We start from the raw sequence: 18,041 nt of genomic DNA, 5'->3' as shown, positions 1-18,041 counted from the left end.
TGTTTCATTTAATAGAAAACTTTTTGCTCGTAACACAAACACAAGTAATTTTTTAATCTTAGTGAAGCCACGACAAATATATATCAGTGCCAATTTAATCAGCCTTAGTAACCGTATTTTCAGCTTCATTTTCATATGTAAAGACTCTGTAGAAAAATGTTTTTCACAAACAGTTTTGGTAATAAAAATACACTTGCTGTCAAATATTTCATTTATAATATGTATCCAGACTAAGTGCTTTGGTGGTGTCAATAATGTCAAGTTATTTATTAAATAATCTTGTATTTAATACATTCAGGTGACGAACGTGCAAGGCACTTACAGTCTTAAAATGTCATTACATAAAAAAAAAAAAAAAAAAACTACATTATGACATATTCTCATTGATATATGCTATGACTAATTTTTTCACAATGTTCAACTTTATCACAAAGACTGTGATAATTTGAGCTAGCTAATAATGTGTCATTTCATTGTTTAAGATAGACGGATTTTATAGGGAGGATTCACCGAATATAAAAATTATTACAATAAAACACCCTAAAACTTACGCATTAATTTTCTCGGAAGACTGACGTCACCTTCGAACAACTCATTTCCGCGTACATACATACATTCCTTGCGCACATTACTCACTAAACCAAAGAAAACTGCAACAATATTGCAAAACAAAATATAAAATCAACACCATGAAAGCGTACAGGTCTACCAACATAGCGAGGACACACTCAAAACAATTATTTTGTTAGTTGGTTAAGTTAGCGGCAATGCAAACAATAATATTATCAACACAAACATTCAACGTATGAGTGACTAACATCGACTAACAATAATTATTGCATCACAGAGATTATTTTATTTGAGCCAAGAAGAAATATCATTTAAATGCAGTATTTATTTTTGTAGAAACCATATCCTTCAAACTACATTAAAAGCTAGTGGTTCTATGTATATGCCAATCCAGTACTTCGAACAAATATTTTCTTCTATTTGATTGCACTAGCCATCTGGAGTCTAGAGTTTTCATAACGTCATCTATATTATAATTCATCATATCAGAGGTAAAACTTAGTCCAAAATGAACTATTGCATTTAATGCATTTGACCTCTGATACGTTGATTTATATTATACTGTAAAAAATACTACATGTCAAGTGCAATGTAACACAAAACATTTAAAAATTACTGATTTATTATCGTTGTCATTAAATAATTGTAATGACTTTCGAACTGACATTTTCAAAATGTTTACAATCATTAAAAAAATCAGCAATATGCCAAATACATAAGGAATTTCAATTGGCCCAAAAGTTATTCTCGAAAACAAAATAATCTGTTAACATACAATTAACACATCAAACGGTAATAGAATTTATAATTTATCATTAATATTATCGACCTATATTTATGAAAATATTCATAGGGGAAAAGGCCCCATTTATTCAAGAAGTATTTTCCTATAACAACCTGCTTCCTATAGATTTGTAGCTGATGTTAAATATTATTGTGTATTCGAAACTCATATTCTCGTCGTAAAATATTCGAAAAATTTAAAACAATTAGTAATCAAATTATCATTTATTCAAGATCAATTCAATTGAATATGTATACAGACTTTGGAAAAGGCTTCAAAAATTTGCCTGTTGGAAAAATCTTACAGAAATTCTTAAATCAAGTGGAAATTGGACATACCTTCGCTTGTCAGATGAGTGCTTTAACCGTTAAGCTTGGCAAGCGAAAGATGTGTCTTCAAAACCCACATTGTGAAAGATTTTTTTCTTGAATTTTTCTTATAGGTACCTATATTTACAAAGATTTTGAAAATCGTATATTTTCAATACTGTTTCATAATTTGTACATTACAAATTAACATTCAACTCAATTAGGTGCTTTTGAATTTATTGGATGTATTGTATTCACATACAATAGCAGTAAAAAGTTGACCTGTGGGTCTATTCTATGCTTATCGACCGCTAAAGTGATAAAGTGAAAAATATTATCAAACTTAGGGTAGGTTTGTATCAAAATATTAGCACTTATTGTAACAATTACACGAATCCGGTTTTTATTGTTGCAATAAGTGCTATATTTTAACAGCACCTATCTTGCTGCTGTTAAAATATCGCACTTATTGCAACAATAAAAACCGGCTTCGTGTAATTGTTACAATAAGTGCTAATATTTTGATACAAACCTACCCTAAGTTTGATACTATTTATCAATTTAGTGTTCGATAAGTATAGAATAGACCCACTGATATATAAATTTTACCAAAATCTATTTTATCTGTAATATCTATAAATTTTACCATAAACTCAATTATATATTCATACCAATTATCTTTCTACCAGTTTAAATACCATTAAATTTCCTTGATATATGAAAAAAAACCTTGATCAGTGAAACAAAACACTAAATACTACCAGTATGTATGGTGTAAGTGCAAGAATGTAGTGGTCGCGCGGCGGCGTCTTGCGAAACTCAAACGTATAACCATGTGTAAAATGTTCGTAGACTGTCTTTTTTGGGGCATAATACACACGGTTATACGTTTGAGTTTCGCAAAACGCCGCCGCGCCCACCAAATCACTACGGCCGAGCACTTACTATTTATTCAGCTCAACGCTGCTGAATTTAAAGTACATATTTCATTTGGAAATTTTCAAAAATAAAATTATAATACCAATAAGAATATAAAATAAATGTGGCTGGTTTTAGAAGTTTGTGTAGGAAGGTGTACAAAACTCTTCATCAAAAATTTCAAAATTTGAATATTCAATAAATAACTAACAAAATTGTGTAAGTAATGTAAATTTTTACAAAAATAAATTCGGTTGTCATTCATTTTTCTTGTTACGATGATGATGATAAAAGAAATCAAACACACAAACAAATAAAAATAAAAAAAAATGCAGAAAATTTTTACAGGATAGTTTCACAAAAGTAATAATTTTGCAAACGTCACTTATAAAAATCATACGTACATATCATTAAAAGGGGGGAGGAACACCAAAATGAAAAAACCAAAAATATGAATAAGATGTCGGAGGTGAACGAAATAATACTCGGTGGGTCGAGGCTTAAGGTTTTGGGGGTGTAGGGGGCAAGCAATGTTAAAACTAAAAAAAACTTGAAAAAAGACACATTAATTAAGTATACATAACTAAAAAATATTGTATATTAAATATCCAGAGGAAATGAAACTTGAGGGCACAAACTAGATAGATTAAAAAAAAATCAATCTTAGTCATCAAACCAAAAATACAGAAAAAATATATATTTTTATAGATTTAAAAAAAAGTTACAGTTCATTGCCTCTGGAGTAAAAACAAATAAAAATAAAATACTACATATTTTTTTACAATTCAAAAATTTAAAAAAAAAATTATAGATAATTTCAAAGCAAACCAGCTGACAATACTATTTACATGTTACAGACTTACAAACTTATCAGTAGAATGGCCAAAAATGGAACTACGAACTACCATAGGACGCCATTTTGTAAATTTCATTAGAATGTCAGATTTTGTCTAATTATGAGTCTTGACTGGGTAGTTTTCAACAGTGGCTCCCCCATCCCATTCTTCAGATAAGTTTGTAGGTCTGTACTAACTTTAATGCAATGCAGTATTTTATTTTGGATAAAAAGTAAACTAAAGCTATATTGTAAAAAAAAAAAAAAAGAATGAATGATTTATGTTAAAACAAAGTTACAAAAAAAAATCATGCAGATTTAAAAAAATATATAAGGAATATTCATGTAGAACTTCTACAGAATGATGAGAAAGTATACTGTTTTTGTGAAATAAAATAAAATACAATAAGAACACAGGGATAACGTAGAATAATATAACATAAATTAGAAATAACCAAAATACAAATGAATGATAACCTTTTTGTATGTATTAATAATTTGTTAATAGTGACGATATATTGATACTTTTGGAAAAAACGTAGAAGTAGTGTTAATAATATGTTAAAAATTTCATTATGAAAATAGGTAGGTATATTATTAGCATGAGAGATACATATCCTGTTAAGTTACAGGGCTGCAACAAAAAGAGTTTTCGAGAGCCATTTATTAAATTTTCTAAAATTAGTATTTTTCATATCATAATAATGTAAAATATTTAATGATTGCCCTACTTTTCTAGTATATATGAATAATTCACTATCACTAACTAACAGTCCTCCATCAATTTAATATATAACTATATTATGTACTTTTCATTATTGTCTGAAAAATCCATATTAGATAATAAATTATAAATAAATGGAGTGATTTGATCAAATTTCTAAGGTACTATTTATTCCACTTGGATAATAAATAAGAGCGCATATTTTCAAATGTAAAAAGAAAATAAACTAAAAGCATATTGTGTATTTATTATAATATGGGTTTATTTAAATTTTTTTATGCAGATAATTTTATTTATATTTTTTTTTATTTATTCGGCGGTTTAATATTCATTTAAATAATAATTTTTCACCAATCATTTATACAGGTGGGAATAGAAAAATAATCTGTTGTTTGTAACAAATTAAAATTAAGTAAGCCGTAAACAGACCTTGCACAAAGCTTGCACCAGTCTATGAAAATAAATTATAATGTTGAAAAAATAAAATTGTAAGAAAAATGCATTTTGTTACTGTGCATTAATCTTAATTGTTGTTTGTTTTTTGTTACTGTCGAGCTAGAGCTACTTTGAAGTTATATTCCAAATCACGTAAAAAACGATAGTAACATTAAAATTTCAACGATTTATTAAATTTGACTATTTTAAAAGGGTACGCATATGACATTGTATCTTTTCAAAATAGCGTGACAATAATAATTTCAGTAGTCGATAACAAATAAAATATTTATATTAATATGTTGTCAGATCGGGCAATAGAGAATGAAAATAGAATTACAACAATTTTAGAAAAAATATTAACACCGAGTAAAAAATATCGAAACAAATTTTAAAAATTAATGTTCAATAGGTACTGAAAAATATTACCATCACGTTGCTGAATATGGTACAAGGATGATTTTAATTGGTCGCAAGATATAACCAATAATATTATGACGAACTAATTCCGAATCTAACTTCCTACGATTACAATAATAAATCACTTAAATGTCACTAATTAACCATGCCATATGAAATACCATGAATTAAATATAACAATGGATGGTTAAATCTCTCATAAAACATACTAAATCAGGAATATTTTGTGATTTCAAAAATAGCTACACTATCTTAAAAAAAATTGTTTATCTAAAAATAATTCAGTACTATATCAAAAAAAAAAAGGTCGTTTGGTACCACTGTTGTATGTTTGAATATAGAATGGAGTTAATCTAACATCATAAAACAACATTTTTACTGTGATGGCAATTAATCCTGCACGATAACTCCACAGACGATTTATTTTCAATATATTATATTTAAACCTGTCTCGATAGTAATACTGAAATACCTATAATAATATTGTGATAAATATAATATAGAGGTATAAAATAATAGTTTGATGAGATTCACAGGAAGAAAGATAGAGTATGAAATGTGGAAGGATACAGCGCCGAGAGTAGATTAGATATTCCTAAGAATCACTTCACAATTTTATCAAGATCAAAAAACTAACAACAAATTAATTACATTCAATAAAAAAAAATAGTATATAGTAGTTCTCCATAAAATTTAATTACAATAAAAGTCTGCTTTCGTCCACATAGAAGGAGATTCTCAACTGAAGCAAAAAAAACTTACACGAAGAATAGCTTAAAAATGTATTTTAATACAATATCAGCAGTAATTGGACAAAATTGTTCTGATTGCTATTAAATTAAATGGACCAAGTTTTGTTTAACTTCCCACCGAGAATTAAAAGTGACACCATTAAAGTGAATAACAATATATAGTGCTAACTAATTCCACATCATAACAATGTGAAAGTATTATAGAATGTTTATCATTTCATTTTAATCTTGAGAAGAAATGAATGACCTATTATCGACATTTAAAAATACGATAATATGTACATACAATTTAGTTATTTAATAATAATCAACATTATTATGAAAACATGTTTTTTGTACTAAATTTTTAATCATGATTAATATTCTTATAAAGAATGTTCAGAATTTAAAATAAAACAATGTTTAGACGCAAATACTATTCAAGGCACTGTAATCCAATGTTCCACACTAAACAGACGCACAAGTTAAGTGTATGAAAGACAAGAGACAGAGAGAAACGGACTGGGAACGAGCGAGGGGCTGTTTCGGTGCAAGACAGAAAGTCTTCATGACGGATATAGAAAATAGACAATAGACAATATTATGTGTGTTGGTATGTTATAATATAATAATATATTAGATAATATTCCTTCTCGGAACACAGAAATTTTTGGTTACGGTATACCATGCTTCCACTTATATTGATTAAGAAATTCGTTTGCATTTCAAATTTCCTGTTTGATATTTAAACCATCAATAGAATTAGTATTAAAATCACTATTCTGTATATACAGGTAAAGCTAAAATAATTAGGCAATTTAAAATATGACTACTTGTTGCTAAATAGCGGACGAAACTAACACAGATGTGTAGAGCAGTTCATAACCTTCCAGTTGCCATGGAGTTTTGGTAGAGAGAACACTGAGTAATTGCTGTAGAAACATTTATTAAAAACAATGATTTTGTTACTGTTACAAACCATGTTGTTACACAGGACAAATAAGAGGCTTTTTGTCAATAGTAGATGCAGCAGTATCACAATATGGTTCGGCGGCGTGTTGGAGTCATTTCTTCCAAAATCAAATGTCACCTAAACACACACCATGTTACAGTAGCGGAATCATTGCTTTTAAAAAATGCTTAACAGCAAACACTTATTGTACTGACATCTGTGAATGGTTGTAGACAGCAATGTATTTTGGCAGGCTACTTACCAATATATCATGTAACACCATATTTAAATAGCGTAATTATTTCAGTCTCACCTGATGTACATATATTATATCCTTTCCGAAATTTATTTACAACAAATTCGGGTTGGTTTTCAGTGAACAAATTCAATTGATATTATCTGATACATCAAGTAAACAAATCTTAATATATAATGATATAAATCTCAAATAATTGGCAAATGTCGGAAGTCATATTAACAGTAACTAATACGGTAGAATCTGAAGCATTTTATTACAATTAATTAATCCCAACATGTTTTGCCTGGTGTCAGTAAAAAATTATTGATATGGAAAAACTTCCTGACAGATCTTATGCCTAAAAATTGTATTTTCAGGAATATTTGTTAAGCATTCGGTTAGATTGGATATATAGATCTGAAAAAGTGCTTGAAACATGAAATACCGTTTCCAACATATCAATGTTCTGTGAATGGAATATCGATAAGACAGATATACTAATATAATGTAAACACGGTGTAACAATATAATCAATGTGTTGTGTGTTGGGGTGCGTGTGCAAGTATTACCTGTGTCTGCAGGCGCGTGAGTCCTCGGATCCACAGGATCTGTCCCGCGCGGGGCTTCTTGTCTGAGTCGGGGTCGAACTTCTCGTCCCCGTGTAACGCCTCCGTGAACTCATCAGGCTGCCCTCTGCCCCATCTGGAATCGCAAAAAAAGTCATTATATTCCAGTACAAAAATTCAAACTAACTTAACAATTTCTGATTAGTAAAATAAAATATTTTTAGTTTTTATTTTTGTAGAACTAGACTGACATTTCCAACTGAATTCAATCGTTCTAAGTGAGAATTTTCAAATACAGATAAACCCATATTTCCATATTTAGTGTGAGTAGTTGGTTTTAAAATTGGATTCTTTTCTCATTGCATTGTATTTTCAAATTAGAACAATATGCTCATAAGCCATTCTTAATATTAGTCGATGAACCCTTTATTGCAATAAATATAGGCAAAATAAAATATCAGCATTCAAGTACTGTCCAACAAGAAGATTCAGGCGCAAGCCAAAGGCGCTGTCGTTGACTAAATGGGAGGAGCTTGTTAGTTTATAATGGAAGTGCGGTTAAAAATGGGAGGAGCTTGTTAGTTCACAATTTTAACACGTAGTCAAGAAGTTCTTATTGGACAGTAATTGTTACATTTTAATTATCACTTTCTTTAAGTCATTAACTAAGTTTTAAAAAATTATACACTTTTGGAAGCTTTTAGATGTTATAAAATATAGATGAACACATATTGTATGAAATTCCACACATTTGTTAGATTTTGGCTATATATGGAGTCAATTTTTAGAAATACATGTCGCATGTAACACGTGCTTTCAAGCCGAATCCAATAATTATAAAGTACACACAAATCAATCAGTGAATCTATTGAAATAAGAAAACTTACGATAATGTTTTGGGTATCTTTCTAGTGGGAAGCGTTGTGACGAGCTGTCCCCAGATGAGGGTGCCCACTCCGAAGAACAAGCACCACATCCACTGCTCCAGTGTGAGGCCTTTCGTGCTGAACGCCATCTTGCCAAACTGGATGATCACCACCTGACTCACATCGCACATAATAGATAAGAAACACCTCATACACAATGCCTTTCGTCCAATTTACCTAAACTCAATTTACAATCACAAAATTTTACTTTAATTTTTAAGAGACTGAGTTAAGATCCCTTATTGTTTGGAAGATAGAAAATCTGCAAATTTTATAAATTAGGTTAAGTTTAAAAAAAAAACTATGGTTTTGAAAGATTCAATATAAAAAATGTCCCATGTTCTATACCTATAGTATAAAACTATCATAATCATTACACATTTGTACTATAAAAAGCATAGAAAAGATGTCAACACTGCTTAACATGTTCATTTCTACTTCTGCCAAGGTTCTTCTGTCGCAGTTTCAATGTAGACTCCACTTCACACAGTGTTTGCAGTGATGGTAATTAGCTATATTGCACTGTGTAATTGTAAATTTGCTTGATATAGATTATAGGTGGAAACAATGCACTAGTGACGACAAACCTTAGCTGAAAAGGTCTCACAATAAAAATACTTATGATTTGAAGGCATGTAATCAAAAATAAATTAAGACATGTTATCATTATAGATGATGGGTAAAGCAGAACCCAAAACTTGCCTGTGAAACGCAAGTACCGACCCAGATTGAATAGAAAATGGGGTTGGTGAAGATGCCCTGAAAGACGTTCCTCTGGCCGTGGATCTTTCTGGCATTGAACTCGTTGAAGATGGTCATCATCACAAATGAATTGAAGATGACGGTGAAGTGTTGCGTTGGATCGTTTGAAAGCTGCTGACCGCGTCCCGACGGAATGTCAAGTAGCTGGTCACCTGTAATTCAGAGAACATTATATATTTATATTATCATAAATATTTTTTTTCATATTAACGTAGAATACATTTATTGGTAAAACTTACCTCAAAAAATCATATGGCAGTGTGTTTTTTGTGCAAATCTAGTTCACAAACAAAATATTTCTTGCAAGTGGTATACAGATTCAAACCGGGCCATACATAATTGGTAATTCACCAATTCTGTCTAATTGATCTTTCTAGAATGAATAGATTTGCATGGTGAGGGCAAGTTTTTAATACTAATAATAATAAAACAAGCTGGATCGCTGGAAGCTGGAGATCGGTAAGATGTATTCTCTGCAGCATGACGTTTTGCCAGCAGTGATGAGCATACACCACCTCGGATGTGCGTCGACCACGGTGCAGAAGTTCTCTGCGCGCTGCATTGAGTCAAACTCTTCCTAACTGGCTTGCATTAAACACTTGTTGAGTAAATAGAAGATTGTATACACAGAAAGACTATGTAGGGTTTTGGATGGCACCATAACTAAATACTACTAAAGCAAGTTCTGGCACCAACGCAAGATGTCCAATTTCGCATGGTGTCAGTAAAAATAAGATTATTCTTATCTTATTCTACAATCAAACCGATTTCAGTGACAGTCAATTAATCTAAAAACTACCATTTCTGTCCCAAAAGAAAGCATATAAACCTCAGTAGTAAATATGAAGGTACATTAAAAAGCTTATTATACATTCTATCAAACATTTGTATTGGTTAAAAAAAGGTGTGAATTTATCTAGGCAGTGAGATTACAACCAGTTTGATAGTGAAAGTGTATTAGTATAATACTAACCAACGAAGAGAAGTGCGAAAATAATAAAGAGCTGATAAACAGCCTGCCCGAGGATGTTCTTCATCATGGTGCGACTGATGAGAGGTTTTGTTCGGCCGTACGGCTTGCGGAGAAGCAGGTCGGGCGTAGGCATCTCCGTTGCCAGCGCCAGCGACGCAAGAGTGTCCATAATAAGATTTACCCATAACATTTGGACAGCCTGAAATGAATCCACCAAAATTAGCATAGACTCATATTAAACGACTCATTATGAGGGTATAATAGTGGCTATGGGTATGAATTACGAATACAATATTTTATTTTCTTTTAATACAACTGCAAACAATCCAAGAAGTCCACTAAAATGAATCTTATGAACTTTTTCTACAAACACACTCGATGTCAATTCCACAATTAGTTTGATGTGGTAAAATTGATAGACATAGAAAAATTATTACTTTCACATAGGTAACATTGAAAGATGGTGGTTATAAATTCATGTTTACATTGGCAGTATCCGCAAATTTAATAATCTATGGAATTGACTGATAGAGTGAAGTTTAAGTTGTGTTGAAATGCTTGCGGTCTTTCCCAGCGGGCAATAACAGGGAAAATTAAAAAAAAAAACAATATGAAATACCTTGCAGCGAGTCCCCTATTTTTATAACTAAACATTCATATAAATAGGGACGATTTTCAAGATCTTGTGAATATGAGTTATTTCTTATAGTGGAACTTATCTATAGCAATACAAAGCATAAATTTTGTGTGCAAAAGAAAAAATCAGATATGAATGTCTAAAATGACAACTTTTCACGAAACATTAAGGATATAGATTTGGAGAACTTTATGTTTGCGTGTGAAATTCACTTATTCAGATGTGTTGACTTATGGGCACATAAGCATTATGGCTAATTTGTTATAAACTCATTTTGAGGGTAACTGCACTTTTCTTTTCGCAGAGTATTTGAAACATTATCTCTATTGGTCGATTTTTATGTAGAGGAAACATTATATTGAATATTTGAAATAATACGTCAAACACTTGTATACGAGCCTCAAGTTCCGGTAAAAAGTGAATAGGACATTTCAACAGTAATCACCTTAAGTGGACTGTCCTGAATAGCGCAAGCTCCAATAAAGGCAACAATAACAGCGACCACGTTGACGGTCAGCTGGAACTGAAGAAACTTGGCGATGGAGTCGTATACGTTTCTGCCCCACATCACCGCTTTCACGATTGATGAGAAGTTGTCATCTGTCAAGATGATGTCTGACGCTTCTTTCGCTACATCAGTACCGGCAATGCCCTGTTAACAAAATATCCAACAATTACAGATACTGATATTCGTACTAATGATAATGCAATGTAGTATTCCAATGGCAGCAAAATATGGCAATTTCATAATAAAATGTATACATATATTCTTCCAAGTCTGAAATTTTAAACAAGGTTCAAGTTCATTCAACGACTTCCAAATATACATTATTTTATTATTGTAAGTGAACATAGAATAACAAATAAAGTTATTTGACAATAATGTAAAGTTGGAGGCAAATTACAGATAGATAAATAAAAAAAATTCTACTTTTGCTAACGAATACATATACATATTATGCAAGATTTTTACAAGGCTCTGAGCACAATGAAAAATTTCAAACCTAATTAGTTCGAATCCCACTCTTCTCCAAAGAGGTTTTTTTAAGTTACATAATTAATATTACGTACTGCAATTGACTAAATATATTTTAGCAATTAAAAATTTGTAAAATCTAATTTAAAAAAGTAAAACCTCATAAATACAAAAATTTTAATTACGAAGTACAAAATATGAGCACCTAATGTAATAAATTACTGGAAAATTCGAATTAGATAAAAATGGTGTTTGAATTAACGAGGTTTCACTGTAAGTATTCTTTAAGCTGGCCTTACCATAGCAAATCCAACATCAGCCTTTTTAAGTGCAGGTCCATCATTGGTACCGTCACCCGTAACAGCTACTACTTCTCTTGTCTCTGAAATCTTGGAATCGATCATTCCTTTTACTAAAGTGTACTTGTCAGTCGGCGAGGAACGGGCCAGTACTCGTAATTTAGGCCATACTTTATCTAATAGATGCTGCTGGACCTGCGAACATAAAGAAGAAGTATATTACTGAAACTGATTTGAAAAATTTCAATCCTAAAATGGTCATAAGGGTTTTGATTTTGATTTTGGGTAAAAGATTTTTGTTTTTATCAGAAATGGATGTTGTAAATTAGCCAAACGATTTGAACTCACGACATTATAAGCCTGACACGTAATCACTCTGCCATCATGAACATCAAATGGGACCAAATGGAGGGAGCCACAAATAATATCAGTGAAACATTTCAAAATTTTACAGTGTTTAAAACATAAAATTGTATTCTATGTAGAATGCAGATGACCAATTAGAGAGCTTAGGATAGAGATACTGGAAGACGATTGTGCATTTTTGATTCATTTAACCCCAAACATTATTGATTAACACCCACGAAGGCCGCGCGGCTTAAGAGTCGGCGTATAGCATCGTGGGTCCTAGGTTCGAATCCTGAGAGAGTATGGACCTAATAGGTTGAGCAAGTGGCTGACATCCATTTCTAGTAAAAACTAAATCTGTTAATACAAACCTCCACTCTGTGCAGGCCCGTATGATCTTATTAGATCGGACATGGTGAAAGAAGAAGAAGATTGATTCACAGTGTCCTTGATGCATCTATTGCCCTAAACCAGTGGTCGGCAGACTCATTAGTCAACAGAGCCTAATATCAACAGTACAACGATTGAGATTTCTTTTGAGAGCCAAATTACTTAAACTTAAACTATGTATTATTTAGGTACACTGCTTATTAACTTAATAATTTTTAATTCAAATTTTAAGTCTAAATTAAACAATAGGAACACTGAATAAAACTTGATAGCATACTTAATAATTATGATCTTATTTACTGATAAAAATTAAATTGTAAGTAAGTAAGGTATCCATAAAATTAAATCATGACAAACACTTAACGTCCATATCCCCTTGAAAAGTTTCGGTAAGTCAGGTTTGTATGTTGTTTTTAATTTTAGGCATGATTCCAGGTTCTCATCTCATCGACTCTTGATAAGGTTCATGCTTGATCAAGATTGTTCGCATGAATATGTAGAACCGGAAACGGAAAAAAACAGCAAACGATAGTTTTTTCAACTGATCGTATGAGTCAGGAATACAATTTTAGGTGTTAAAAATCATCATGTCTTCCTTCTCCAGGTTTTTCAAAGCAGACTATTTGTGCTGTGAACCATGTTGATATTGGTTTTTCTCCAATATGTCCATATCAGCACAGAGACGTTCAAATTTAGAGCTTTTAAATCCAGCAATTGCATTTCAAAGTTGCCAATGACTGTCAACAGGGAGAACAAACTAATTCTGTTCGGTACCGTAGCATTACGAGATTTTTTTTAACAAAGACTAAAGTCGCTTTGGTGTTTTTGAATTTCTGAAACCTGTTGATAAAAGCTTCCTATATATTTAAAATTGTTGTTTTGAAATAGTAAATGTCAATATCAGAGTTATTTTCTTGGCGATGTGTCAGCAGGGTTATAAAGTAAATCGAAGATTCTTTTTCGAAATCTTGAGCAAAAAGGGATTATTTGTTTTCGAATGAAATAACTTCTTCTAACATCGGATAAAATGTGTTTCTTTCCCCCTGCAATTTACGATTAAGCTGATTTAGATGAGACGTAACGTCTACCATAAAATATTTTTGTTTGATCAACTGATCGTCCGTTATTTCTGGATAGTGAACACCATTCTCAAGGAGAAATTCTTTAATTTCTGTTATAAGGAAGTGAAACGCTTTAAAATGTTTCCTATCGATAACCAACTAATCTCACTCTCCATTTCAACTAAAAAATATTTAAATTGGCGATTAAGAGCTTTAGCTATAATGGAATTGATAATCTTAATCACAAATTCCATAACATTGCAAATGTCTTCTGGAAATGTCTGCACACAAAGCTCTTCTTCACGAATGATGCAATGGTAAGCAAGTATCTCGTGATTAATTCTTTGTTTCAAAATAGTAACAAACCGTTTTCTTACGCAGGTCATACTTTTCCCCCTGTCTGTTGAAATGGACATAATTTTATCGAGTGGAATATGATGTTTTTCCGCGCACTCAATTATAGCATTTCTAATATCCTCTCCACGTGTTTGACATTTGAGTGGCAATAATCCCAAATGTTCTTCTTTAGGACCTATAGATGAAATAAATCATACAAATTTGTGCTGTACCATTTATGTCACTAGAATCATCAACTGCTGTTGATAAAGCTGAAACCAATTTAAGATTTATTTTCGACTTGCTGGTTGGTTATATTCGAAGACATTTTGACTGTTCTATCTTTCACTGTTTTAGTTTGTACGTGGTCATTTGTGGCAGAGCCACACTCAAGGGGCCAAAGAGCCACATGTGGCTCGCGAGCCGTGGTTTGCCGACCACTGCCCTAAACCAAAGCGACTAGTATTTTTATGTTTTCCACAAAATATTTTTTCCATCCGAATCCAAAGACAATCTGTATTTTAAGTTGTTTTCGTTGGTAACAATTTTTTCTCATCCAATACAAATAAATCTACACAGACTATCAATAATTAAGGTTACTCACATCTCCATTGGCATCTCTGATTCGCCTGTTGAATTCTTTGCCCTCAAGAATGAGGAAGTCATCAGTAGGCTTAATAATGCCGCACTTGGTGGCAATCGATCGGGCAGTGTTGATATTGTCACCAGTTACCATTCGGACCGTGATACCGGCCTTTTGACACTTTCTGATTGCATCGGGTACCTGAACACACACATAAAATGCTTAGAAACATGACTCAATGGGTGTGATGCAGAATAACTTTAGTATTCTAAAGATATCGACTTACTTCTGGTCTGACTGGATCTTCAATACCGACAACGCAGAGGCACGTAAGGTTGTTCACAATGTTTTCTTCATCATCCCAGTTTGGTTCTGCATCAATGTGAACCTATAAACAATTCAATGTTAAATTTATGAGCATTAAAGTATTGTGTATTGTATTTATTATATTTTAAATAATACAAACTGTCTGTGATATCGTAGCACAGAGCTGAAGCAGGGGTCAGGACAATAGATTAGTAGAGAGAGCGGGGGAGAAATTTTGTTGATGACATTATGAGCTAACCACAACCACCATGATCTTTTAATTTGTTACTTGTTAAAGAAAAGTAAATGGTTTGTTTCTTAATAGTTTTGGTACATTTCAAATTGAATAAAAAGTGAAATTTAAAAAATTGCCATAATGGTTTTATAGTGTTCATAACTATAATAGTAAATTGATGCATATCTATTTCTACTAATAGAAAACATTATGGTCTACGCCAGTGTTTCTAAAACTGTGGCACATAACTTTTTTTTTACTGTGACAACAAAACAACCCTCAAATCTCTGATTTCAACAATAATTATGTAAAATCGATGATAACAGTCAACAGCAGACAGCCATTTTCATTTTATTCACAAAAAATGTATTCAGTACCACCAATCTAGAGAATATTCAATGTTCTATTGTTACCAATTCCCGAAATATATCTCTCTGGGTTTGTGGAATTGGCGTTAGCAAAACCAGTGTGCATAATTTTAGCTGTAAATACCTGATTAATTTCTGCCTTTCCAGGCACAAAATCTCTGAAGGCGACCGAGATGGTTCGGAGTCCATCGCAAGCCATCGGTTCAATCACTTGATGAAGGAGCCTCTCCTGCATGTCGCGAGTGAACTTCTCCAAGTGGCCGTCGTGTCCGTAGATGAAAGCGCACCTGGAATAATATCAGTCATTCAATTAAATATAACAGAAATATACGTGTCCCTCACTGTTGGAAGTTCATGATTCCTTGTGAATGTGCTATTTATGTCTCTCAGGTGATCCCAATTGCATTCCATCGATCAAATGCTGAAGGTATTGAGAAGCCCATAGCGTTCTTCATTTGGTTGGGTTGGTCGAGTAGGCGAATTACTTATTCCGTATTGACAATAGAAGTTTCTGCTGACAATGAACCTTTCCAAAGTAGTATTTTCCCTTTGATATGTGGCTTATCACACGAGACTAGACTGCGGCCAGTTTAATGTGACGCGTGGCCGTTTCGAGAACTACAATACTGATAATCCTTTCATAATATATCGCAGTGCCACAACGGCAGCCATGACACTTCAACTTATAATGTTCGCACTCTATTGTTATGATAATAATTTTCAGTGACATACATATCAATATGAATATAAAATAATTTCAAACAAGACAACTTTTGTAACCCCAATGTCCAAGTGAGTTTTGTAACAAACATCCAAAAATAAAGGTGTAAAACATTTTTTATACATGGATTTTTAAACCATATTATTTGCTCTGCAGTGTGGAGGGGATACCAACAGATTTTTTACAAGGAATGATTATAAACCATTCACATAACCCATTTGGTCCTTGCACTGGACAGAAAACACAACATGCATTTTTTTTTTCAGCCGGGGGAACAAACCCAGTTTCAGAGGTGGCTGCTCTACCAATTTGACTAAGACTTACACTGTAAGTTTATGGCAAGCAAGCGGGTATGGTGAATAGCAACTGATTAACTACATTTCGTAAATTAGCTTGAATTACGACGCTAAACTTCATGAAAAATCTAACTACTTTAATGGATAAGCAAGCCATAGCTTCTACAAGAGGTATTTTATCTGATAAAGGTCAAAACAAAATGGATTATAATTTTTAGAATATATTATATTTCAAACAGCTTGAAACAATATCATTTTGACTCACTTTTTGAGAACTATTTCTGAAGCTCCCTTGGTATAAAGCCTGTAGCCACCTTTGTAAGGGATAATAGTGGACATGGATTTCCGGACAGAGTTGAATGTGTACACTCTCGTGAAAGACTCCTCGGGATAATCATCACGGACTCCTTGGTAACTGCGGTTCAGGTTGCTCACGAAGCCTAATAACGCACATTCAGTTTTGTTACCCACTTGCATAGGGGGAGAAGTAGGTTCCAGACCGGGCTAAAAACAAAAGACAACCAATTATCATAACAAAAAAATGTGCAAAATAAGCAGTAGGTATAGATAAATTACTTTCGACTTCATAACAGAATATAGGCCTAGAAGTTATCCTAATAGACTTTCACAATCAGAAATGTTTGTAGGCCTTTCGCCCATTAAAAAAATACATAATTATATAATGCCATTTCATTATAAGGCCATTTCATTATAAGGCCATTTCATTATAAGGCCATTTCATTATAAGGCCATTTCATTATAAGGCCATTTCATTATAAGGCCATAAATGCGCCTATTATTTGAACTGTTAAATTAAGTTGTTTTATTTCTCACGCTACTAAAATAGGTACAGACCTACCTGCATTAAGTAGGTATGTAACTGAAATAGCATGAAAATGAATAAACTAAATATTTAGCGTATTTTCAGCACATTTTTAATGTCGTTGGAGGCATCAGAAAATGCTAGTACAAACATCACAAGCCAGATGCGTTTTTTGCAAGCTCGAAAAATGCTAGATCTGGCAAGAAAAATGCTAAATTGGCAACGCTGCTATTGACACTTCAAAATAACTGTATACTAGTTTTTTTCAAAAATACTACGGTTCTTAGATCATTTTGAGATTTATAATCATTTAACTGCCGAAAGCGCGTTTCCGCTCCGTAATTACACCAATTCTTACGTTAATTACACCAATTAACTAATTGCGGCATAGAAAGGAATAATAAGCATAAAAAATGGCAAACTAACTAGGCAACCAGTTAAAAAATAAATTGTAATTCGTAATTTTATTGTAATTTCATAACCAATTTTCACATTATGGTTCATACATAATCATTATGTC

The 18,041-nt window shown here is 32.2% G+C and overlaps 1 protein-coding gene across 14 annotated transcripts in view; it reads right to left on the bottom strand.

The window, feature by feature from the left end:
- PMCA (plasma membrane calcium-transporting ATPase 3) overlaps nt 1-18,041 on the bottom strand; it is a 398,702-nt gene that overhangs the window by 30,565 nt on the left and 350,096 nt on the right. For all 14 annotated transcript variants that reach the window (XM_085953876.1, XM_085953871.1, XM_085953875.1 and 11 more), the window contains 10 exons: nt 16,964-17,202; nt 15,806-15,968; nt 15,059-15,160; nt 14,794-14,973; nt 12,055-12,249; nt 11,225-11,431; nt 10,143-10,341; nt 9,110-9,321; nt 8,369-8,520; nt 7,485-7,617 (listed from right to left, as the gene is read on the bottom strand). In XM_085953876.1, coding sequence (XP_085810002.1) covers nt 7,485-7,617; nt 8,369-8,520; nt 9,110-9,321; nt 10,143-10,341; nt 11,225-11,431; nt 12,055-12,249; nt 14,794-14,973; nt 15,059-15,160; nt 15,806-15,968; nt 16,964-17,202 — 1,782 coding nt within the window. The remainder of the gene's footprint in view (nt 1-7,484; nt 7,618-8,368; nt 8,521-9,109; nt 9,322-10,142; nt 10,342-11,224; nt 11,432-12,054; nt 12,250-14,793; nt 14,974-15,058; nt 15,161-15,805; nt 15,969-16,963; nt 17,203-18,041) is intronic.

This window comes from Rhyacophila brunnea, unplaced genomic scaffold (genome assembly GCF_057557595.1).
Source record: "Rhyacophila brunnea isolate RB1 unplaced genomic scaffold, BYU_Rbru_1.0 scaffold_4, whole genome shotgun sequence".
Taxonomy (NCBI): Eukaryota; Metazoa; Arthropoda; class Insecta; order Trichoptera; family Rhyacophilidae; genus Rhyacophila; species Rhyacophila brunnea.
This window is presented reverse-complemented; position numbering and strand designations above follow the sequence as displayed.